This window comes from Symphalangus syndactylus, chromosome 11, assembly GCF_028878055.3.
Source record: "Symphalangus syndactylus isolate Jambi chromosome 11, NHGRI_mSymSyn1-v2.1_pri, whole genome shotgun sequence".
Classification (NCBI taxonomy): domain Eukaryota; kingdom Metazoa; phylum Chordata; class Mammalia; order Primates; family Hylobatidae; genus Symphalangus; species Symphalangus syndactylus.
The window spans coordinates 14,994,667-15,020,472 of NC_072433.2; the positions used below are offsets into that span (position 1 = coordinate 14,994,667).

Here is a 25,806-nt window from a genome sequence, read left to right on the forward strand (position 1 = left end):
ATGCCCTTCTCAGTGCATCCTATCAGGGGATACAGGATATTGGCATATCTTATCACTGCTGACATTAACTTTGATCACTTTGATGTCTGCCAGATTTTGGCACTGTAAAGTTACTCATTGCTTTTTTTTTGTAGTTAATAAATATATTTAGGGATATACTATGAGACTATGCAATATCCTGTTTCTCTTCAAACTTTCACTCACTGATTTTAGCCTCTGTTGGTGTATCTTGTCTACGACAATAATATTGTTTTGTTTATGGACTGGAATTCTCTTAAAAAGAGTAATCTCTTCTCCCCAAATTATTTATTTATTCAAGTATATATTTAAATCAGTGTGGACTCATAATTATTTTATTCCATGAGATATAACCTAATACTTATATACATATATTTTTTTTTTTTTGCTAAACTTGTTTCAGTTTTGGCCACTGTTTTGGCTCTTTCTGGTTGTTTCTTGTGCCTTTTTAATATGCTGCCATCATTGTATCATTGTTTAGTACTCCTTTATTTTCTGGCACCTCAAGATGTTCCAGACTTTTCTTCCTTGTCTCATCTGGTAATTTACCATTTCTCCAAGGGGCCCTGGCTATTTTTATTGGAGAATGGTATTTAGAAGCCAAGATTTGGACACTGAGTGTGCTCTTTACTACTGGGAGAATAACTGCAACTAGGCCTTTCCAGCAGGCAGGGCTAATTTACAAATACAAACATATTCATACATCTATATTCATTTCTACATCTATCCGTATTTGTACGTGTCTGTGTGTGTATTTATCAGTTCATACTGATACATGTGATTTCAATCCAGTAGCATAGGGTTCATTCCAGATTCCAGCCTTCTTCCTTTCCTTATTTGTAACTTTTTTCTCAGACAGTGAGAAATCAGCTTCTTGTTATTTACAATATCTTATTTGTTCATTCTTAGTAATACATAAATTAGTTTTAGAATTCCCAAATCATACCCTGTGAAAAACAGATTTACTAACTAGCGTGAAGTATTTGTGTACAATGCTTTTTGTCTATAGTCTTATAATATTTCCACTAAGTTATTCCATTAAGAAAAATGTTTGCTTTCTTAAAAGGTTTCAAATAAAACTGATGCTTGTCATGCTGAAGACATCTATTGGCACATTTCACTTTAAATTCATCTATATTGTTCATAAACTCAACACTCCAGCTACTTGTGTTTTTATACTCTGGCTTATATTGCTATTGCTCCCTCTACTTAAATACTCTTCCTGCCCCCTTCCCTTCCTGTCTGCATCATATTTATCTTCCAAGTTCCAAATCAAATATCATCTTAGTTAATAATTGATTGGTCACTCACCATATCGGGTACTGTTTTAAGCGCATTAAGTATATTTACTTATTTAATTCTCACAGCAACGCTATGAAACAAGTACTATTATTATCCTTGTTTTAATACTGAGGAAACTAAGTACCAAAGAGGCTAAGAATATTCCCCTGAATCACCCAGATAGTCAACACTGGAGCTGGAATTCAAACTGTGGCTGCTTTGCTCAAGAGTCTGTTCTCTTTTATTCACAATAGCAAAGTCATGGAATCAACCTAAGTGCCCATCAACAGTGGGGTGGATAAAAAACATGTGGTACATATACACCGTGGAATATTATATGCCATAAAAAGGATAAAATCACGTTCTTTGCAGCAGCCTGAATGCAGCTGGAGGCCATTATCCTAATTGAATTAACACTTAAATAGAAAATCAAATACTGCATGCTCTCGCTTTTCAGTGGGGACGAAACAATGAGTACACATGGACATAAGGATGGAAACGACAGACACTGCGGACTCCAAAAGGGGAGAGGAAGGAAGGGGGATAGGATTAAAAAATTACCTGTTGGGTATTATGTTTACTGTTTGGGTTGGTGGGTTCAATAGAAGCCCAAACCCCAGCATTACGCAATGTATCCATGTAACAAACCTGCACAGGTACCCCTTAAATCTAAAACAAAACAAAAACTTGTTCTGTGCTTTTAATCGCTATCATAAATTCATCTTCTGCATGAAGCCCTTCGCCAGCTATCCTAGTTAGAATGAAATCATTGAACAAATATCTTTTGGCATTTACTTTGTACTAGGTACTATTTTGGGAAACTGTGATACAAAAATGAGTAAGACTTATCCTAGCCAGGGAGGGGCTTAGTCTACTCATTTGCTCCCTGTTCTGAGTCTTGATACACTGAGGTTGGTTACCCTGAAGAGACTTGCTTGCTTGTGCCCGTGGCATGGTGACTTTCCTCTGGATGTGTCCACCATGAGATAAGGCAAGGACCACATCGACCTCATGTCTTTGTTCTTTGTGTCCAGTGTGATGCTTTGATACTGAAGGTAAGGGGTCAGGATACTTTGGAATACCAGTTTTTATTAAAAAGGTTAAGAAGACATTTTTTTCTAGGCTGCCATCAAAGAACATTAGGAATATATAATTTATGGCATAGAAAACTTTAAATTTATAATGTAAATGACAGTTTCTACTGCAAGCCTTTTATTAATCAAATCAGCTGGTTACATAAAGTGCTGCCTAAGGTCGTTATAATCATTAGCAAAGCATCGTGAAAGACATAGCACCCTTCTCTCTTGTCTTTTATCTTTCCTTCAAACTCAAGCAGTGAGTTAAAATAACAACTCTACAAAAAGTATATATGCAAAATCTATAGAGGAAAACGATACTGAAATTATAAATAAGAACAATAAATCATGCCAAAAAGCTTCTTATTCCCAAAAAAATTAAAAAATCTTAGCTTTTTCATTATATTATTCGTTTATATATTGTAAAACTTTAATAGATTGTAAATATTCATCTTTAATATATCGTAATACAAATTCAATAATGCAGTAATGCAAATACTTCAATATATACTGAAGATGACAAATATCTAACCACTTGGTCTCTAAAAAGCTGAGTCTAAATGGTTAAGTAATTGTCTCTGAGGCTGAAAGGTAAAAAGGAGAGAAAATCCAAGCTAGACTTTTGATTCAGACTTGCATTCTAACTGCTCAAATCATAAGTAGGTAAGAGTTGGCTTGTGGATTGGACCTCAGCCACAAATCTCACTGTCTGCCACTGCTGAATACTGGAAGGAGAATCCGTGACAGGAGGACTGTTGAAGAAATCTCTGGGGCCACCAGTCTGCCCAGTTTCCTTAAAAGAGGGCCCCTGGCTCTACGATATTTCACAGAGAAGTTAAACCTTATTTCTTTTCCTCTCATAGCCATTGGGACGTCACAACTTGGGGCAGAGGAACAAATAACAAAGGAAGAAAGCTACCTATTCCAAACGTATTCATTTTTTAAAAAAATTCGGGGGAAGAACAAGTGATATATACTGACAAAATAGTGCGGTTTATATATCAACAGGAATTTCATAAGGAATCCATGACTTTTGAGTTTTAAAATTATACTATACTAATACACATCAATGTAATAATACTATATAAATATAATTTACATTATGTTTTAAAGAGCTTTACGCCAGTTAAGTGAGTCATTGGGGCCTACATAATATCAATATGACTTTTTCTCTATTTTCTCTATTTCCATTTTTAGTTTTAAGAAGTTAAAGTATTTGATATAATTATAACTATTCAAATCTATACAGTAGAAATGGATATGTCACCAACTCATAATTACTTCCTTAGTGGAATATTCTAAAAGAAAGTAAATTCCAGTCTCTTTTGCTTGTCATAAGCTATAATCTTGAGATGGCGCTTCCCAAGTCTTCCTACAAACCTACTCTAATAAGCAACATGATCAAACAGAAAGGCAATTAATTTCTTTCTGTATTTCTTAGCAACCTAAATGCTAAGAAAATTCTCAACTCTGATATGGATAATCATAAGTTTACCTGGATCTACTTTTTAAAACATAATTTATATATATATCCAAAAAGTCCTTCCTAAACCTGCTGGCAAATCACATCTGTGTTTACCCTTTCCAGCTGGCCCACAGTATGTCACATGCTTCTTAGCTCTAAACTTTACTTAACAAATCTCTCTTGGACCTTCTAAGATCTTGGTTTTCAATCTTCAGCTCCCGAGCCCTAACCAGAAGTACCAATGTATATGCTCTCCCTGTGCCTGATCTCTGCATTGCAGACACCAGCTTGATGTTGGCCTCTTCAGTTGACTTTTTCATGGGCTTTGTTGGCATTCTGCAATGCAGTCTTGGGAGCAAGCCCAGAGGGATTTATATGTTTGCCTGAGAGTTAGACACTAAACTTCCAATAAACAAAGTAGACATAATTACAAAGCATATCTTAAAAATTAAATCACTCACTGTTACTGGGCAACTCAAACCAAGTCAGCAAGTAGAGAAATTTGTTAAATCAATTTCTTGTGGCAGCCCAAAGAAAAGGTGGTAGAATAAAATATAAAATTTATGTCTTTTGATTTCTTTTTTCTTTCTGTAGGTTAAGTATCTTTTCTGCTAGATTAAGCACATTTTCGTAATTAGTAAATTGGAGCTTAGTGCATTTTTAAAAATAACTTTAAGAGTTAAAAACTAAACTGCCACACTTAGAATACTATTGGGCTACTGTATAGAATAAAGTTCATTCTATTTATAAGAGAGTATATTCTTGCCTATAAGTACTCCAGTGACCCGAAGACAGTCCAAAGACTGCTATTTATCCCCTGAAGGAAAATTTGAGGTAAATGCTTTATCCTCAGAATAATGTACACGCTGACTACGGCATGAAAGTCCCTTGGCAGTCACCAGGAGCCAGCAGGACCCTCAATTCTTTCCTCTTCTTCCTTGCCTCTGTCCCTCTCCACCCCAAGCTTTACCACTAACAATTGCCAAAAAATGCCATATGTCCTTTTACTTGTTCCCCACATAAACGCCAAATTCACTGCTGCCTTATTCCACTTAGTCAAGTCCCTTTCTGCCTGCAGATTACGGCGTAGTCTTCCCTTTTTCCAGAGTTGTTTAAGATTCTTGCAGAACCTCAGACTGATGCCTGTGGTGTCTTCTCCCTGGGAGCATTTCTCGTTCATGAGTTACCTCTGAGCCTAGTAAACTGTCCATCACATCCAGGCACCTGTCAGACCCCTGATAAATGAAAAAAGGAATCTCCAAGTCCAGGGCCTACAGAACAACAATTCCCGAGTCTGCATGAGACCAACCTGCTTCCGCATCACATCTGTAGCCTGCATGATGTAGCGAGGTGGCAGTCCGTGGCTTCTGGCCAGAATGATGGCTTGCTCCAGCGTCACGCTCAGGGTGCACCTGGGGGCCAAGGCAAGGGCAAGTCAGACCCCATGGTTCCTGATACACCCTTTGAGATGATGTGGATTACTAATCGCAAAATCAGAAAGCACCAGCCAAAATAAAAGTAGCTAGACAATGAACCGCTGATTTTTCTACATAGAACACCAGTTTAAAAATAGATTATAAAGGTACATTACTGGGCTCAGAAATTAAGTATTTAAATTTAAAACAAACCCATGATGAACTGTTTATAAGCGCACTTATCTATAGAAAATTAAATAACCAGAATCAGAACAAGTTTTATTACTAAATATTATTTTTTAATGATATTTCATGTAATTTAGAAGAAATGACTAAAGAATATTTATCATTAACTTCTACATATTGATAGTTAATAGATTTATACTGATTTATGCACAAATATCATAGAAGAATAAACAGTGAAATTACTATTTATTGAGGTCAGAATTGATTTTTTTAAATGTGTTTATTGGACTCAGTCTAAAGGAGTATTTGTAAAAGTTCCAAAAGGAACGCATAACTAGTTACATAGAAATGTGATACCCAGAGTAGCCCTGAGAAAAGTGTTCTAACCAGCATTTAGTGACTGGTGAGCCTTTGTTCTTTTCCTTCTCTCTCACCCTCTTTTTTTCTTTTTTGAGACGGAGTCTTGCTCTGTTGCAGTGGTGCATCCTCAGCTCACTGCAACCTCTGCCTCCCAGGTTCAAGCAATTCTCCTGCCTCAGTCTCCCAAGTAGCTGGGATTACAGGTGCATGCCACCACACCCAGCTAATTTTTGTATTTTTAGTAGATACGGGGTTTCACCATGTTGGCCAGGATGGTCTCAATCTCCTGACCTCGTGATCCACCAGCCTTGGCCTCCCGAAGTGCTGGGATTACACTGTGCCTGGCTGTTCTTTTCCTTTTCTTTACGGCATTCTTTTATGTTCTTCCACACCGATCTCTACAGCACCCCTGAAAGCCTATGTTCTCTGAATTGTTCTTTTAAGAGTATCTTTTTCATACATTTCATAAAGATTGTCAATTTTAGATGCTTCTCCTAAAATTGTATTAATGGATTTTGTTTTACTTTTTTTCAACATATTCGTATTTTAATTAGCCTTTTCTTTATTTTTGCATTTACCTCCCTGTAGTTTCTTGTTTTATTTGTGTATTTTCCTAGATCTGTCTAATATTTTTCCCTGCAAATAAAAGTAAGTTCTACAATGCAATTGTTTCTATGGGAGAAATATCTAACTCATTGGTTATGTGGCTCTACCACAGAAGTTCAATGCATTTGGTAGATTTTGATATTGATAATTAAGAAAAAGAGGAGAGAGGGATTTAAAACATTCCTGTTGTAATATTAGAACCTCACAAAGTGCAGCTGTGTGATTACACATAACTGCATTCTAAGGAGAAATATGTAAGCTCCAGTGGCTGTTAAGTGACTTGAGAGGCAGCTTTCTCATTACAGAGAATTCATTGTTATTATTAACACATGTTCAGGTGGGCTAAAGTTTCATCATTAAGTTCTAGTTATACATGATGTTCACAAACTTTTAGTGTGTGAGTCCGTTAACAATGCATATTGTTTTACATGTACATGCAAGCTGCAGAACAGTCCATGGCAATGAAGGCCAAGCAGTATAACTAACAGTTCATGTTTAAAAAATCAGTTTTCGGTGGGACACGGTGGCTCACGCCTGTAATCCCAGCACTTTGGGAGGCCGAGGCGGGCAGATCACGAGGTCAGAAGATTGAGACCATCCTGGTTAACACGGTGAAACCCCATCTCTACTAAAAATAAAAAAAAAAATAGCCAGGTGGTGGTGGTGGGTGCCTGTAGTCCCAGCTACTTGAGAGGCTGAGGCAGGAGAAGGGTGAGAACTCAGAAGGCGGAGCTTGCAGTGAGCCGAGATCAAGCCACTGCACTCCATCCTGGGTGACAGTGAGACTCTGTCTCAAAAAAAAGAAAAAAAAATGAGTTTTCTACAAAGCATTTAACCGCCAGCTTACTCAACAGAACATAACCTTTTCCCCCTCCTTAAGGTCTCCTCCACTCCAATTTTAAATCTTTATTGATCCTAACATTTTAATCAATAATGCTCATTACACCAGCTGAATGAAGCCAAGGGGAGGAAAAAAGAAAACTCTTTATCTGCTTCTAATCAGGCTGAAATATGTCTGTGCTTTACTGATAAAGCGGAACTTGCTTTATCTCTCGTGTACTCACTTACAAACAAGACTTACACACTGTGAAGGGTTTTTAACAGACAGCCTACAATTATTATTCATTTTCTTAATGCTTTTAAACTGATTTTTTTCTCCCTACCTCAAGTTGTAGTAAGCAGCAGTACAGCAGCAAATTACCCACCAGAGATTTTAAAAGATTTTACTGCAATCAGGAAGCGAAATGTGCCCAGGAACATGCTCTCTGAAAGGATACCTCAAAGTGTGATTTGCAGCCAATCACACATCACCTAAGAGAAAAATCTACCTTCAAATGGATATGTGTATTTTATTTCCCCAGCATTTCAAAAACAGATGGCTGCACCTTTATTTGTCTTTTCATGCTAACCATTATGTATCTTCCAATTAGGCCTCAAAATTAATTTGAAATTTTTAAAAAGTAAAAAGTGTTAAAAAGAGGCAATCACATAAAGGTGGGAAATATTGCCTGTAATCCGATTCATGGTTGATGGGTCCAACCAAGGCCTTGTATTTCCACTCGCAGCATCACAGAATTCTATTTTCCTAAACTAAGCATGCGAAAGAAAGCCTCTCAGGAAGGCTGCCACTTTTCTGTCAGTATACCATTATTTGCCCTACAGCTTTTCATCTTCTCCCAACTATCTCAGTTTGAATGTCAAGTGGAAAAAATCAGCATCTGCAAGAAACATTCTGATGCTGGCATTCTCTGATGGACTCCAGGTCCAGAAAGTGGCACACAGTTTTTCAGTGGTACATAGTTTTCAGTGGTACATAAATATATACTCAGAGTCAGGTTTACAAGAGCTCATTTGATTTTGTAGGCACTTTCTGATGACCAGAGAGACTGATACGCTAGCCCTGGGCAAAAGAAAGAAAGGAGCATATTAAAGGCCAGGAACCCTCATTCAACAGGAGGTTTCTCTCTTTTTTGGAGATAGGGTCTCACTCTGTTGCCCCGGCTGGAATGCAGTGGCGCCATCTCAACTCGCTGCAGCTTCGACTTCCTGGGCTCAGGAGATCCTCCTGCCTCAGCCTTCCAAGGAGCTGGGACTATAGGAATACACCACCACATGCAGCCAATTTTTGTATTTTTTGTGGAGATGGGTTCTCACTATTTTGCCCAGGCTTGTCTTGAACTCCTTGTCTCAAGCGATTCACCTGCTTCAGCCTCCCAACATACTGGAATGACAGGCATGAGGCACCATGCCCAGCCCAATATGGAGTTTCTTACCTGATGCCCCAATCTTCTTTCTAACATGAACTCTGTTTTACAATTAGATTAAAATTTGAATAAATCTATATTTTCACCCCACCTGGAAAATATAGGCCTTCAATTTTTCAGCTCCTTCTACTACAACACCACTCAAAAAATATTCACACAATTCTTTCCCTAGAAGCCACAAAATAACAAAATAAATGTCACAGAGTAGTATTTGTCCTTCATAAAAAGGCAATTGTAACACAGGCAATGAAGAAAGTTTGTCCTTAATTTTAGTAATAAGACATTCCAAGTAATGGTTCTGCTTAGAGTATACATGTGAGGAAGCACACTTGATAGGGTAGCAAAGTTATATAGAAATGTTTAATTTACCCATAGGAAGAAAAAGGAAAAGGTCAATATATCTGTGCTTATAATTAATAAATCTCCTTGACATATTTTGTACTGAGAATAGATCCCAAATCACTCAGATATTTAGCACAGTTTTAATATGATAAATGTAACCTAAAGCTAATGGGTCCCATTTAATTTGAAAGGCATTTTGATTTTGCAATGCTAAGGAAGATGTATTAAAATGTATTTTATTGCATAATTCTTTCTTTCATTTATTCATTTGCCAAACATTTTTTGACTGTCTACTTTGTACCTACAAATACCATAAGTTGCTGGAAGGAGTGGATTTACTGTGGAGCTACAAAAGCTTGAGTTTCAAGGCCTCTTACTTGTACAAATCCCTTTCCAGGTTATGGGAGGGGCCTTAGCACTGTGTTCACATAGTCACATACCTTTACAAATGTGCAAAAGCAAAATGTTTTAACTGCAAATGATATGGCTGCTGTCTTCTTTACATCCCAGCTTCCTTCTGTCATGTTGGGTAGTGTTCAATTGGCTGTGGTTATTTTTGAAACTGAGCTAAAGAAAGTTGAATTGGGATGCAGTCAGGCTAGGTTTGCTGGGATGTATTTATTGGACAATAATTACTTTCATTTATGGCTGGATTATTGTAGTATCCTGTGTAGAAATGGCATCCAGAGTATTCCTACTGCCCATTGTACACAGTCATCCAATGCTGGAAAAGAGGTGCAGGGCCAGAGGTCATGATGTAATACGTCCATATCCCGAGGCCCTCAGGATGGGAACTATATATGTTTTGGAGGACAAAAAGGTTGGAACTGTATACAGCCAGAAACTACTCTGTGGCATATTCTCTCAAATTTATGGTTCATATGCTAAAGAAACTTAGAGAAGTTTTTTTCTTTTTTTGCATTTGACAACAATTTAAAAATGTATAAGACATTAGTAATAACTCATTTTGATGTTGGAAAGCTTTTATAAACTCTTAATAATTTAAATTTGATCATCTATGCTAGAGAAAAGACAAAATAATTGTTCTATTCTCTCTATAGAAAATTATATTGCAAAGTTGTTATAATTTGAAGAGGCAAAGAGTATGTTACAAAAATTGTGGAGAAAAAATATACAGAAGTGGGTCAGTTCATTAAGTAACAAAAATTATTGTTTTGTGAATTTTATAATGCTTGTGTTACTTATCAGATTTTAAACAAGTGTAATTTATTTTTCTTATATTCTGAATATTAACTTTCATTCCTATTTTGTTTTGTAATTTTCTAAATTCTTTCTGACTTTATTTTACTTAACTTCAGACCCCCAAATCTCCATTACTCCAGTGTGTAGGAGATGCAACAGTGAACAAAGCCAAGTCCCATCTCTTTTGATGATCAAATTTCAGTGAGAGGTCAAAGAAAATAAAGAAGCAAATGGATAATATCAGGTGGAAATGAATTACCCATAAAAATAAATTTTATGGCAGATTAGAAAGTGGAATGGTACTAGCGAAGGGTGTAATGGCAGAGGGAGGTACTGTTTTGGGGAAGACCATTTCAAGGAGAGTTAAGTGCAAAGGCCCTGAGGTTAATGCTGGTTCAGTCTGCTCATGAACAAGTGTGGAGCTCAATATGCTGGTGCACACAGGGAGAAGGAGATGAGGGTGGGGAAGCAGCCTGGGCTCAAACAGGCAGAGCCTTGGGCATCAGAGTTTAGGAGTTAGTGGGTTTAGTTACTTCTTTGGTTGACATGAAAAAATTTCTGTATTTACATTACATGATATCAAAGAACAATTTGTTAAGTAAATTACCAAGGTAATTTACTAAATACCCAACCATAACAGTTTATCAACACTGTATTCAAAGCATCTTCAGTTGCTTTCCAGTGGCAACATTTTCAAAGGCAAACTCTTCATCCTCTCCCACTTTCCACCTCATTGTCCCAGTACCCTACTTACTCCCCACAACCCATAACTTCTTTCTGCTTTCAGTCAGCATCTTAGTACCATTGTACAAATCCCTCCCGCAACCCCGTGTCCATTTTTTCTCTGTCTTTCACTACTTTCAAACTATCTTGGAACTTCTTTCTGAATGCAAAATGGCAGCTGACAACAGAAGGGTCTGAAGACAATCTTACAGAGCTGTACCCAGGTTACTTCCACTCTCAGGCTGCATCTCCTCTGTGAATTGAGGAAAGCAGGTGTACTGACCTCATAAAGTGCAGCAAGAATGACCTGAAGTGGGCCGGGCGCGGTGGCTCACGGTTGTAATCCCAGCACTTTGGGAGGCCGAGGCGGGCGGATCACGAGGTCAGGAGATCGAGACCACGGTGAAACCCCGTCTCTACTAAACATACAAAAAATTAGCCGGGCGTGGTGGCGGGCGCCTGTAGTCCCAGCTACTCGGAGAGGCTGAGGCAGGAGAATGGCGTGAACCTGGGAGGCGGAGCTTGCAGTGAGCCGAGATCGCACCACTGCACTCCAGCCTGGGTGACAGAGCGAGACTCCATCTCAAAAAAAAAAAAGAATGACCTGAAGTGATGAGTGTGATACCTGCCCATGGTAAGTCTGTGTAGCGGAGCCTCCTCTTTATGGGCAGTACATTATTTGGAAAAACTTAAGGAACACAAGTAAATCCCAGTTTCTCAAATCTCATCATATTTCCACTATTTAAAAGGTTTCTACTTTATACTTTTATAATCCTTTTTATTCTGAAGAGATGCTCATTAAAGTAACCCTCGAGTAAATGATGATGTTATAAGATTACAATAATTACATGAAGCTAAAGACAAACGTATGCCAATACTTCCTTTATAAACCGCGTTTAAAGTAGAGTCCACCTGACCATAATTTGGGCATTTGCTGATAACATTCTTTGTGATTTTTTTTTTCCGGTGTTTGTCCCAGTTGATCTTAGATATCAGATCTTGAGTTTATTTTATACAGCAAACTGCAGAACTAAAGGAAGGTCAGGAAAAGCATGTGAACTGGTCTCCTCTTTCCTAACCCTATTTCTAGATGCCAGAGGTGTGTCCCCCATCCCCTCCTCAACTAAATCTCACTGGAGAGACAAAGCTTCATTTCCTAAATTGGCTTACATGCAAAATATTGTATTTCAACCATTCTAACTTAGGTTCATTATACAATAATTAGTTCACTTTTTAAGATATCAGTTCTTACCTAAAGTGGATATTGTTTACATGTTAACCCTCCCCTTTAAGATGACTCACAACATTTCTATAATAAATTAGACAGAACAGTCTCTCGAAACCTATGGGCCTCCTACATTTGGCCATTTACCATGATTACAGACAAAAACAACCATTTTATTCTAAAATCAGTTCTATATTTCAAAACCTCCAGAAGCCTACTGCCTCATTTAATATTGATTCAAACTGTACTGAGCAAGGAAGCCAATCTCTCAAGGGCTGAAATACATTTTATTGAACACTTGGGGAGCTGTAACACCCCTTTTGGGCCACAAGGGTGATTCAGTAACTCACAATGAAATGACATGGGAAACCAGAACAATTTGAGGTTTATGGTTCTGAGCTCTGTTTTCCTACTGTGGATTTATTTGCTAGCTCTCAGCATGCCCACTGTCAGGAACAGTGATATTTTGCTTGGTAGCCAATCATTATATTGCTATTTCCTGAGGGCAACCCCAAACGTTGTTATTACTAGTGGAGGAGGGTTACTTAGACCCTAACACATTAAATAAAACACATGAAAATCTAGGGTGATGATCTCTGAATTTGTAGTCACAAAAATTTGCCATAAATTGACGTTACATAGGTGTTGCAGTAAAATAATTTTTTAAAGTAATTACAAATGGGAAGTGTAACCTTTAGTAAGGGATACTTTTTATTTCCCCACATTTTTAAAATCAAGGGTGGGATTAAACGTTAATCTGAAAACTTCTATTGTTCTCAATAATGTTACCTACAAAGTTACCACTAAAAATTATCCCTGAAAGAAAAATACACTGAAATCACTGAATTTAGGGATACATGTTTAGACTTTGACAGTTACTTGAACAGCAATTTTTAACTCTTTTGTACAGTAATAACATAACTGAATCACTTGGATAAATACGATCTTTTTTTGTGTTAGTGCAGCTTTATAATTAGCAGAATAATTTCCTGTTAGTAAACTGATATTTGGCAAACACAGTACAGGCATGTGTCAGGGTTTTCTGAGTTGAAGGGATCATGGTCCAAACAATAGTTTGATCAACTGTAGAAATCGTGTACTAGCCGCAACCCCTTGACAATCTACATACACTGTCTCATCACTGAAACTTATTTTGATTCACTTGCATTCGTATGGAGGGTAGTCTGATTTTGTACTAAACATAAAGGGAAATCAATATTTATTAATAAATTTGAAATCGGTTAAGTTTTTCCCCAATGTAGAACTGGGGAAATCATACCACAGTCTGATTTTCTTTTTTAGTTTGGACTTCCACGTGCATTACCTCATTTTCACTGTTCTTTGTAACTGTGAGGCTACTTTTAGTCACGGAAACAAGAAGGATTCAATTCCCCTGGGGAAAATGCATGCTTCAGAGTTTATGTATATAAGGACAGTCTGAGAAACCTACTAGTGTGATAATATTCTTCACATGAATTATGTCTTTATATAGCTATAGATTTATCTTTAGAATCTTACAGATTTAGTTCTTAGAACATAAAATCATTTCCCCTACTTTATGAGGGTTCTCCTTTTTCCTTCTTTAATTAAAAGCCAGGTCATTATCTTTCTTCAAATGACTATAGCAAACAAGTTATTAGTAATCTAATCAGATGTGGTTCTCTGTGATACTTTACTAAGCTGAAGTTACCTGGGCAGCATTCAAATTTTAGAGAGGAATAATGACTATCTATTTCAACCCCAAGAGAACTAAGTAAATGCAATAAGCTGGAACATAGCACAAAGCAGCTACTCCTCCTATTTGTACACCACTCTTTTATAAGCAGAAGCTTCCTTTTTTTTTTTTAAATGAGTCCAGGTCTTGCTCTGTCGCTAAGGCTGGAGTGCAGTGGCGGGATCATGGCTCACTGCAGCAAACTCCTGTGCTTAAGTGATCCTCCTGCCTTAGGCTCCTGAGTGTCTGGGACTACAGGTGCCTGCCATTAATTTTTTAAATTTTTTGTAGAGATGGGGTCCCGCTATGTTGTCTAGGCTGATCTCAAACTCCTGGGCTCAAGTGATCCTCCTACCTTAGCCTCACAAAGTGCTGGGATTACAGGTGTGAGCCACTATGCCCAGCTCAGAAGTTTCTTTTGACAGATACAAGACACTGCTGATCACGTGATTTTATGCACTCCAAAGCAACATCTGAACACCCATCCTGGAAAGCCTGAGGCAGATTAGTTTCAGCAATCTTTGAACTAAAGATACATTTCTACATGTTGGAAGAATGTAAATGATTCTGCTCAGTTTCCAAATGCTTTTTACCTCTTCCTCTGCTTTTCTCGTGGTCCCATTTTATTCAGCTATTAAAAAACAAGCATCTGCATGAAACAGATGTGTTAGAAATTCACTGGCCCTGATAAGAGAGAAGTTAAAAGAAATCAGACATAGAAGTTAATTTCTTACAAATTTCTGTACCATGATTTTTTTTTTCCAGTGGCCTCAACCTTCCCGTTTTTTAAAACCTTGCCAGAGTGGGTGTGGTCAGGATTAAAATTACTGCTTTCCAAAAATCTTTGTTTCGTGATTTATGACTTATTTCACGTCTAGAGTAAGAAATGTTACAAACCTCCAAGTTATCAAATTAAACTCATCCATTACAAGAGATTAATGCATGTGTGCAGTTCAGTGTGTTAATGTATCCACTACAGCACATTTCATACCCATCAATTTCATATTTTATACTATCTCTCAAATATCTCCTCTCTAGCTGCACTAATATCATCTCCTGCCTAGATTGGGCAACCTCGCTCTAACCTTTCCTGTCTCACCTCTTCCCATTGTTCTTCCTCCATAGAGAAGGTGACCTTTTTAAAATGCAGATGTAAATACAAACACACGAATGGCTTCCCATTTCTTCACATGAAATACAAGATCTTCACAATATGGTCCCTGCTTTTCCTCACTTCTACTCCATACTTAAATGATTTTGTAGTTTTCTGCAATCATCAGCTGTTATAGTTCCCATGTTTGTATGATCTCATATGCCCTGGTTGAAGTCATACACAGTATCTCTTACCCCACTGTTTCATACTCATCTGGAAAGTGTAGGGATTAAGAACATGGGCAAGAGAGATAATTTCCTGAGTTGGACCCTGGCTTTGCTAATAACTGTGTGACCTTGGCCAAGTTACTGAAGCTCCTCAAACTCTGTTTCCTCCTCTGTAAATTGAATTTAATAATAATATACAACACACAGTGTTGTTTTCAGGATTATATGAAATAATTCATGCCTAATACTTAGTATGAAGTATATAGCGTGTCATTTATTCTCAAAAAATCTTCAAAATTTGCATTGCTATTACCACCACCACCACCACTAGGCTGTACTGGTATCTACATTGACTGTAGCTTTTCTAGACCCTAGCATACTTCCTAGGACTCAGTAAGCATTCAATACATACTTATTTTTAAAATTACATGTATTCCTAATGTGTGCCAATGATATTATATCCATGCCCCTAAAAGACTAGATTTATTTATTTATACTCTGTGCTTTCCATGTATTTGCTCAAGAAGTGTTCACTAATTAAATGTATTTTGGGAAGTGATAAATGCATTATGGAGATAACAAATATTAGCAAAAGAAATCACAGATTCTCTTATGGCTTCTAAATGGGATATGATTCTTCTTTCATAACCAGTGCCTTGCATTTCCCTTTCTCTGGGTTTTAACAATTGCTCCTACCACATCTGCTGGTTAACAACTCTGTTTGAATTATGGTAATACTTGAAATATATATATATATTATAGCATACCGATTAGCCTTATAGTAATTATATTATCAATTGTTATATCATCAAAATTGTCTATTTATTTATCAATATTTTACTAAGTCAGAAGAACACTTTTGAAACCTCAAGAGAATTGTCAAAATGACAAGTATACATTCTTCCTCTCCATTGTAGTTTGAAAAGTATGTATCCCTCTCCTTTGGGCCATTTAAAACCCAATCCTTGGACTATATTTTCCTGTTTTCATTTTCATTATTAAAAAGAACTGACGCTACATATTATGGCTGTCTGGCTTCCCAATGTGGCTCCACTGTCAAGACAGACTCTAAGAGCAATGAGGGCAGGCATCCTGGGGTCTCCCAGGCTGGTGTAGCAAAGTGCTTGACACATAGCAGTGCTCCATAGTTTTTTCTTGCTCAACAAATAAATGGATGAACAAATAGATGAATAAATGTCTAATTCTTTTTAAATCCTAAACATTTGTCTTTTGCCATACGCTCTTGGGTTTTGATACTAGGAAATAAAACCCTATCCTTGAATTCAAGGGTAGCTCTTCTGATGCTCTCGAATGCCTTTTTCAAAGCTCTAATAGGACCCAGCACTTTGTGTATTCTATTTCTTACAGATCAGAGGAGGTAACTTTTGTATTTTTCGTAGTCCTCCCTATCATCCTCTGGTGACCCATTACTGTGATTTTTCATAGCTCTTACAGGGGTTATCCTATTTTTAGTAGGTACAATCTCATTTAAAACAGATGTGCTTCATATTTCTAGCTCTGCAATGAGAAGATGGATTTGCTATCAAAAACACAGATTTGGACTGAACATTCTGAGTAGTCAGGAATGCTAGAACTGTACTAGCTGTTTTCACATACACTGCTCTTTTAATCCTCAAGCCATCTTTGTGAGAAAGAAATCATTATTACTATTTCACCAATAAGTCCCTGAGAGACAAGATGATATAATCACTCACTGCCTTGCACAGTAAGTAAACAACAGGATTCAAAACCCATTTTTGGATTCAAAATCTAGGACTCTTTCTACTCTACAAAATTTGAATCACGTAGATTAATATATTTAGAGAATTCCGGCTCCCAACATCCGCAATTCAACAATCACAAGCTTGGTCTCAGCATTTATATTTTAAATGCATTGTTTAGGTAGAGATCAATTCAGGCGGTCCAAATTACTTCACTGTGAATGTAGACTTCATCATACTAAAATGAGTTCATGATTAAAAAGAAACTAGATTTGAAGCATGCTAAGTAAGTATATCGATTGTAAAGCGATCAAGTAGTAAAAATAAACTGAAGCGAGAATGTGTTCCTTCTTGACTAAAGATTTGCGTTTTTCTGTATAAAATGCACCGTTCTGTATAAAGTGTGTTCATTCCTGTAATGATCACATTTATTCTGGCTTCTAATTACTTTTACAGAGCATCACTGTGAAAAGTCTATTGACAACTAGAATGAAGCACCTGATTGAAGAAACTAATTCTCTAAGGTTGTGCAGTTATATTTTCCCTGATCCCTTTCATTACCTTCCATGGAGGAAGAATTGTACACCTGAGGACTAATGCAGTTTGTTAAATACTGATCAATCCCCACGTTGCTGGTACGGTTCTACATAGGCAGAGTCTCTGCAAAATAAATACGAAAAGGCCTGCAGCTGACCTACTGACCTTCCCACCTTATTCACCCTGAGCAAGGCTTTGGTGACAAGCAAAAGTCTTGAGAAATTTGCTACAAGTCAGTGGGAATGTGAAAAACCCAAACACTTAAGTTATTATTTTCCTGTAGGACAGAAGCAGCTTTTAAATGAAACACATGAATACTTTTATGTGGAGAAAAAAAGGACAAACAGAGTATTTGTTTCAGCAACAAGTTCTCTTATCCTATACACACACACACACATATACCATATATATATATACACACACATATATATAAAATAAATTATTAAATATTGATACTCTCTTTTTAGGAAACTTTGAATGACAGGATAACAACTGCAATTCAAAAGCCAGTAGTTACTCAGGCAAGTTTTCAGTATAATTTATAGAAATAAACTCCCAATATTTATTGATACTTTCAATATTATTGATCATTTGACTCTTGTCAAAAGGACAGCCCTGGTGAAATCTTCCTATGACCATACCGGGTTTCTACGATTCATAGCCCGAGAGCTGGAAGACAAGGGTTTCTGAGTAGCTTAAAACAAAGCAGAGGGGGCCGGGCACCATGGCTCACGCCTGTAATCCCAGCACTTTAGGAGGCCACGGCGGATGGATCACGAGGTCAGGAAATCGAGACTATCCTGGCTAACACGGTGAAACTCCATCTCTACTAAAAATATAAAAAATTAGCCGGGCATGGTGGCGGGCACCTATAGTCCCAGCTACTCGGGAGGCTGAGGCAGGAGAAGGGTGTGAACCCGGGAAGCGGAACTTGCAGTGAGCCGAGATGACACCACTGCACTCCAGCCTGGGAGACAGAGCGAGACTCCGTCTCAAAAAAAAAAAAAAAAAAAAAAAAGCAAGCAAGCAGAGGAAAAGCAGGCAGAAAGTAGCCCTGTGGAAAACAACTGAACAGAATGCAGCAGAGATGGGCAACAGCTGAGGTAAGATCCGATCCTGACCGCAGACGCAGAACTTGATTGAATACCCCACTCACTCCATCTATCTTAAGGCAAAAAAGCAATCGAATTGAAGGGATGCATTTTCAGCGCTGCACAGGGAATTAGCCATGAAATTCTCATTAAAGATAATGGGACTTTCTATTACCACTTTCAATGCATTCTCTGAAAGTTCTCAGCATTTATCTTTAAACTAAGCTTAAAAATCAACTGCCAAGCAAAAACATTCCACATCCCTCATTACTTTCTATGCAAGCCCATTAAGGTGTGTTTTTCTTTGACATAGTTTCATTGTGGAGGTTAGCATAGAGGTGACTGGGGACCTTCTGGGGTTGGGTAACAAGCATTTAGGGACTTGGAGAAGTATTTGCTATACCAGGAATGTGTATGACTATGAAACAGCAGTGTGTTAGGACCTTAAATACTGCAGCCACCAGGTTTGAATCTGCTTCTCCACATTTTAGATTCTTCAGCCTGGATTTAACTCACCAACTTATTTCATTTCTATTTTGGTGGGTGGGGCGGGGGGAATTTAACTGAATAGGGTGGGTATCTATCCCAGCTACCAGAAGTTCCTCAACATTCTCATTCACTCTCCAGATCTCAAATTTGACTTTTGTCCTTACTCCTCATAGGTTCTCTGATGATATAAATACTTTAAAGAGGTGTCTAGTATGTGGTTTTCATCCATATCTCCAGTTCTTTGACACTGGACCATAATTGTTTTCTCTTTGACCTGTTTATCTGAGACACTGAACAGAACTTTGTGCATTTGACACCTTTGAGTGGATCCTTCTGTTTTACCCTGAGGCTCCTCCTCATCAGGGTGCACAGAGGACGGGGATGTGAGGCACCAGGGAATATTAATACTCTATATGTGCTGCCTGGGGATCTTTCTTCTTTTCTCAACTTCTATAGTTGGCAGCTGATTACTCTTTTCTCACATTTCCATGCCTGCTCCTGGAATACCTGCTCCTAAAACCCAAAGTGTGTTCCCTAAAAATTCTTAGTAATGTTTTAAACCCAGCTCAAATATATCTCTGTAAAGCCTTCTCTGCCATGTTCCCCCTTTCTCTCTCTGTACTAATCACCTCCACGTTTGTTTTTCCATAGCCTCCTGATGGCTGTCCTTGTCAACTGTGAACCCATCAAAAGACATCTAAAATTCAACATGAAACAGTGTAACAGATTAATTCAACACCCTCTCCACAATCCCCTCAAAGATGAATGCATATTTTCTTCCTGTGGCAGCCCTCCATCCTGATTTATTTCCAAGCTGGTGAGTCAGAATCATCAATACTCCTCTGTGATGGTTGACTCAGGGTGTCAACTTGGCTGGATTAGAGATACCCAGACAGCTGGTAAAGAACTAATTCTTTTCAATGCTTCAGTAGGCATTGAGCCCGTTCTGCTGAGAAGGAAAACAATGTAGTGTGGCATTTGATTAGAATGATTGAGCTGTCCCAGGGGTGTCTGTGAGGGTGTTTCTGAAGGAGACTGGCATATGGGTCCATGGACTGAATGGGGAAGATTCACCCTCAATGTGAGTGGGCACTGTGCTGTTGGCTGGGGACCCACATGGAACAAAAAGGAAGAGGAAGGGTAAATTTTAGGCTTTATCTCCCAGAGCAGAGATGCCCCTCTTCTCCTGCCTTTAGACATCAGAATTCCTGGTTCTCCAGGACTCACACCAGTGGGGCCCCAGGATTGTGACCGGTAGTTGGACCAGGAGTTTCACAGCACTGGCCTCCTTGGTTCTCAGACCTTCTGACTTGCACAGAGCCACACTACTGGCTTCCCTGGTTCTCCAGCTTGCAGACAGCCTACCTGGGACTTCTCAGCCTCCACAGTGCAGTGAACCAAATCCCCTAGTAAGTCCCTTCTCATCTCTCTCCGTCCTATCAATTCTGTCCCTTTGCAGAACTGTGACTGAACATTCTCCCTCTCCCCTATTTCTCACCAATCACCAAGTCCTGTTGACTGCCATTTAATAACTTTCACATCTAGCTTTTCCCTTCTAACCTCTGTGCCAGTGCTTCGGTGCTAATCTCATCTTCTCTTGCTGTAATACTGTAAAATCCTGTCTCCCTGCCTCCATCCTTGTCCCATTACAGACCATGATAGTAATCTTTATTTTTGTTGATATTTTGTTGATAATATATCATGATAGTAATCTTTATTTTTGTTGATATTTTAAAAAATATCTAATCATGTTATTCTTTAGCTGAAAACCCTTCATTGGCTTCCTAAGTCCTCTAGGAGAGTCACAAATCCTTCACCCAGCAGCCAGAGCCTCCCACTCTCCAATCCTGTCCAGTCGCTACCCTTTCCTCTCAGCGCTGCTTCGCTCTCACTTGACCACCCAGCAAGAGCACAGGATTTCCTGTGTCCTCCAGCCATGTAGTTACTTCTCCACTTTCATTGCCTGGTGAGTGCTGGTTATGCTTTAAAAATATGTGCTACCTGGCTGGGCACAGTGGCTCACCCCCGTAATCCCAGCACTTTGGGGGGCCGAGGTGGGTGGATCACGAGGTCAGGAGTTCAAGACCAGCCTGGCCAAGATGGTGAAACCCTGTCTCTAAGAAAAATACAAAAAATAGGCATGGTGGTGGGCGCCTGTAATCCCAGCTACTCGGGAAGCTGAGGCAGAGAATTGCTTGAACCCAGGAGGTGGAGGTTGCAGTGAGCTGAGATCGTGCCACTGCACTTCAGCCTGGGTGACAGAGCAAGACTCCATCTCAAAAAAAAAAAAAAAAAAAAATAGGTGTTACCTTACTCCCTTCCTGGGTATTTAAATCTCACCCCTCTATACTCTTCCTGAATATGTTAGAAGACCTGGTGCCAGTTTACGATTAACATCACAAAGGCAGGAATGCTGCTTCCTTCCTTCAGCCCTATGATGGTTAATACTGAATGTCAACTTGATTGGACTGAAGGATGCAAAGTATTATTCCTGGGTGTGTTTGTGAGGGTGTTGCCAAAAGAGATTAACATTTGAGTCAGTGGACTGGGAAAGGCAGATCCACCTTCAATATGGGTGGGCACAATCCAATCAGCTGCCAGCACAGCCAGAATAAAAGCAGGCAGAAGAACGTGGAGAGATTAGACTGGCTTAGCCTCCCAGCCTACATCCTTCTCTCATACTAGATGCTTGCTACCTTCAAACATTGGACTCCAAGTTCTTCAGCTTTGGGATTTGAACTGGCTTCCTTGCTCCTCAGCTTGCAGACGGCCTATTGTGGGACCTCACCTAGTCGTGTGAGTCAATACTCCTTAATAAACTCCCCTTTATATATACATCTACCCTATTAGTTCTGTCCCTCTAGAGAACCCTAATACAAACACCCTCCATGCTACCTGCTCTCCTGCTCTCTTAACATGCAGAAAAAAGAGAATCATTTACATCGGTGAGATACTCATATTTCTTCCCTCCTCTGGAAGATGGAAAATTTATCTTACGTCACTTATTAGAGTAGTTAAAAAAACCCTAACCTTGGAGATCTCAGTAATATATTCCAGAAAATGACTGGAATTTTTATTTATAATATAGTTTGGTAGATTTAGGAAAGACAATAACTTCAGTTTATTTGAAACAAATACAAAGAACCATGCTCTGTTTAATCGGTTTTAAAGTAGATTCTGTATTTATCCCTATATCTATGCAAATAAAATGTAGTAATGTAAATACATTTTATTAATATGCTCAAATAGTAAAATTAGGTTTGGCAGATACAGAGGAAATATAACTAATACTTATGTATTCATATGTTTGACATATTAGGACCTAGGCTTTTCCTATTCTAATAATGAAAGGCAGTCACATCCTCTCCTTTTATATGCACCAAAAGCAAGGCCTGTTTGGCCAATATCACATGATTCCTAGATGTCAGAACTAGAAAACACTGCAGTAAGATGTCACCCTTTCATATACTGTTTTATTAATCCTTGCTCACCGTACATCTAATTTTAAGAAAATAATGTACATTTTAAAATAAAATGATTCAATATACTAATTTATTAGGATACACATTAATCAAGCAAAAAAAAAGACAATGATATCACATGCAAATATGACCATCTTTTTAAGGATAAAGAACTTTTATTACAGATAATGGAAAAAAGTAATATAATGAAACCTTTCCATATTTACAATATTTAATTTCTTCCTATAATTTTAACAACTTACCTGTATTATTTATCTGGTTGACTAAATTAGAATAAATTTTAATGTTTATTTGCCTATTTTACAATTCAGTAAAATTTCAAATTCTGCACTTATTTATGATGAAGGGAACATCCAAGAGTAATTAAGATTTATCTTTATGAAAAGATAGTGGTACCAATTTATCATGAGTAGGATATATTTTGTCTTTCTGCCTGGCCCCTGTTATTGTAGTATTTTCTATTTTCCATTCCAAAGGGAAATTAAAGCATATATTTTATAACTTCTTTTGGGGACTATATAATATCCTTGGGTCATAAGCTAGAAAAAATATTTCTTCTGATCTATTTAGCCATCTTTCTAGTGATATAAAATTCAAGTGTCTCCTCTAATCTTGTTACTGGGTCTTTCAAAACTTTTTTTGCACATAAAGTAAATAAATACATTTGAAAGCTTTATTTGCTTATAGAAGTTATTTTTTCTGTCCCATACATAGAATCTAACCTACATATAGAAATCCCCAGAGTAAACCTATTCCTTTTACTTAATATGTCTTCATTGCGAAGTAGAGAAAAGATGCAGCTTCATCGTCTGCCCTATGGGAACTCTTTGATTACCTAAGACAGGTTACCTTGAATGCTCTACTTTAAAAAGATTCTGCATTACCTAATCTGGGCCTATTTGTCAATTTGTCCTTTGATGTCAGGGTAATGACAGAATAAAGTATTACAAAGAAAGAGTCCTTTAAAAGTTCCAACAAAAGTGGGTTTTTAAATTGTTAATTGATAGTTACCTGAATAAGATTTTTTACATTGCTTATATGAAGTGAGAGTCATTATACTGTTCATCTTCATTTGAAATAAAAACTGTTCCATTAACCATATTGATAATACAAATTTCTTATTAGTCGTTTTTATATTTTCCCTTATAAATTTCACTTTTTAAACAAAGGCTTATAATCATATTTTAGGTCCTGTGTTCTAGTTAGAAGATGGTTTACATTAGTTTCTGCTGGTGGGAGAAGGCTCGGTAGAGCCTTAGTAATTTAACCCCAGTCTGCAGCATTGTTAAATGTGAAAATATACCTCAATTTCCAAATCATCAACTAATAAGTGCATTTTGGGGGAAAAAACTTTACATATGTTAAAGCTAACTTCTACTACATATTCAAGTAGCCTAACACTGGATTATATGGATAGCAGCAAGCTTGATGGTCATCACTATTATGTATTTTACCAATGGTAACGGGCTGGTCTTGCCAGACTTTCTCTCACACCTGTGTGGGGCTCTGCACACAGGATATTTATGATGCCACCTGGAACTGGGTGCTGGTGACACCCCCCCATGCCAATGCAGCAAGGCCTTCTAACAACCCCCACCAGATGATGGACCACAGGGTATGCTAGTTAAAAATCCAGGACCTTGTTTCCTGGAAGAGATTCACCCTCATAACAAAGCACGAAGACAAAAGGTAACTCATATATACAGATCTCCAGTGTTTTGATTTGAAGACATCACACACTATTCAGAGCATGAGGCCTGCACTCAAGTCACCCACCTTCCCACATGGCCAGACCAAGACTCTGATACCACTGATAACCTGTTATTTAAAAATACAGAGTGAAGAGAATATGAAGACAAAAACTCTCTGGAACAAGTCATTACAGGAGAAAACTGTGATTCCAGATTTCTCACCTTCACTAGAAATTTCTTACACATATCCTTTATTCTTTCAGGTAGACTCTGCAAATTTCTACTCACTTGTTCCTACTGGCTAAGGAGGCAGAAATTAATGTGGAGGGAGGAAAATGGCATTTTTGTTTTTGGACTCAGTAAGATTCATGCTTCGGGCTTTATAATGTTTGCTGTATACTGATTTATATTGGTTAAACAGTTGGCTATTAAGCAAGGTGGGAATAAAGAACCAAAACAAATTAAAACACCACATTGAATGGAAGGATGCTGCAATAAGAAATAAAAGAAATTTAGAAATCCCGGTAGCAAGCTTTTTGATTGCCTGCCACAATAACTGGCATGGGTACAAAAGCAAATTTGAAAAGCCACAGTGCTGACTCAATATCTTAAAAAGATTCAATTTAGCAAAAAGTAACTCTGCCTATAAAGCAGGTATATAAATATAAATAGCACAAGTCTTAGTAGAGAAACAAATTCAAAAGATATCAAATACTTTGATTTGTTCATCAAAAAAGGACAAATTAAAGAACAAAGGAAATATAATTGTACACCTAGTAAAGAAGTACAATATATAAATGGATGCTAATACCTTCTGCAGACACGGCAAGGGTGAAAGTGCCTCACAACTATCTATTCCACTGGTGTATTGTACATGAGGGCAACTCTTTTGGGAACTTGAACAATACATTAACCAAGAAGGTTTAAACTCTTTGACACAGTGATTTTATCTGAGTGTTTGGCTTTTTTCTTTTAGATTAATGGAAAATAAAACTGAAATTTGAACAGTAACATATAGAAAGATGCTGCTCTGTAGTTTATTATATACAATTGAGAAAGAAGATAAATCACTAAACTAATAGTTTAGTTAACTGTGGTATAAAACTGGTTGACATATTATGCAGCAAATAAAAATGAGAATAAGAAAGACTATGTGCTCATTTTATATGTACACATGTAGCATATATATGTAGAATATATATAATATAGCAAATATATAGCATAGATTATATATATATTTTATATATATAAAATCTGCCACAAGTATAAGGCAGATTATTAAACTATATGCTCTGGTCCAAATGTGTCCTTCCAAATACATATGTTGAAACTTGACCATCAATGTGGTAATATTAAGAGGTGGGGCCTTTAGGAGGTTGTATTAGTCCCTTCTCACACTGCTATGAGGAAATACCTGAGACTGGGTGATTTATAAAAGAGGTTTAATTGACTCAAAGTTCCACACTGCTGGGGAGGGCTTAGAAAACTTACAATCATGGCAGGAGGCAAAAGAGAAGCAGGCACCTTTTGCATAGGGAAGCAGAACAAAGTCCGTGCAAGCAGGGGAAATGCCAGATACTTATAAAACCATCAGATC

At 37.7% G+C, this 25,806-nt stretch overlaps 1 protein-coding gene across 3 annotated transcripts in view; it reads right to left on the bottom strand.

Annotated features, from left to right (window-relative positions):
* PREX2 (phosphatidylinositol-3,4,5-trisphosphate dependent Rac exchange factor 2) overlaps positions 1–25,806 on the bottom strand; it is a 284,434-nt gene that overhangs the window by 14,070 nt on the left and 244,558 nt on the right. For all 3 annotated transcript variants that reach the window (XM_055298134.2, XM_063612655.1, XM_055298135.2), the window contains exon 38: positions 5,150–5,252. In XM_055298134.2, the coding sequence (XP_055154109.1) occupies positions 5,150–5,252 (103 nt within the window). The remainder of the gene's footprint in view (positions 1–5,149; positions 5,253–25,806) is intronic.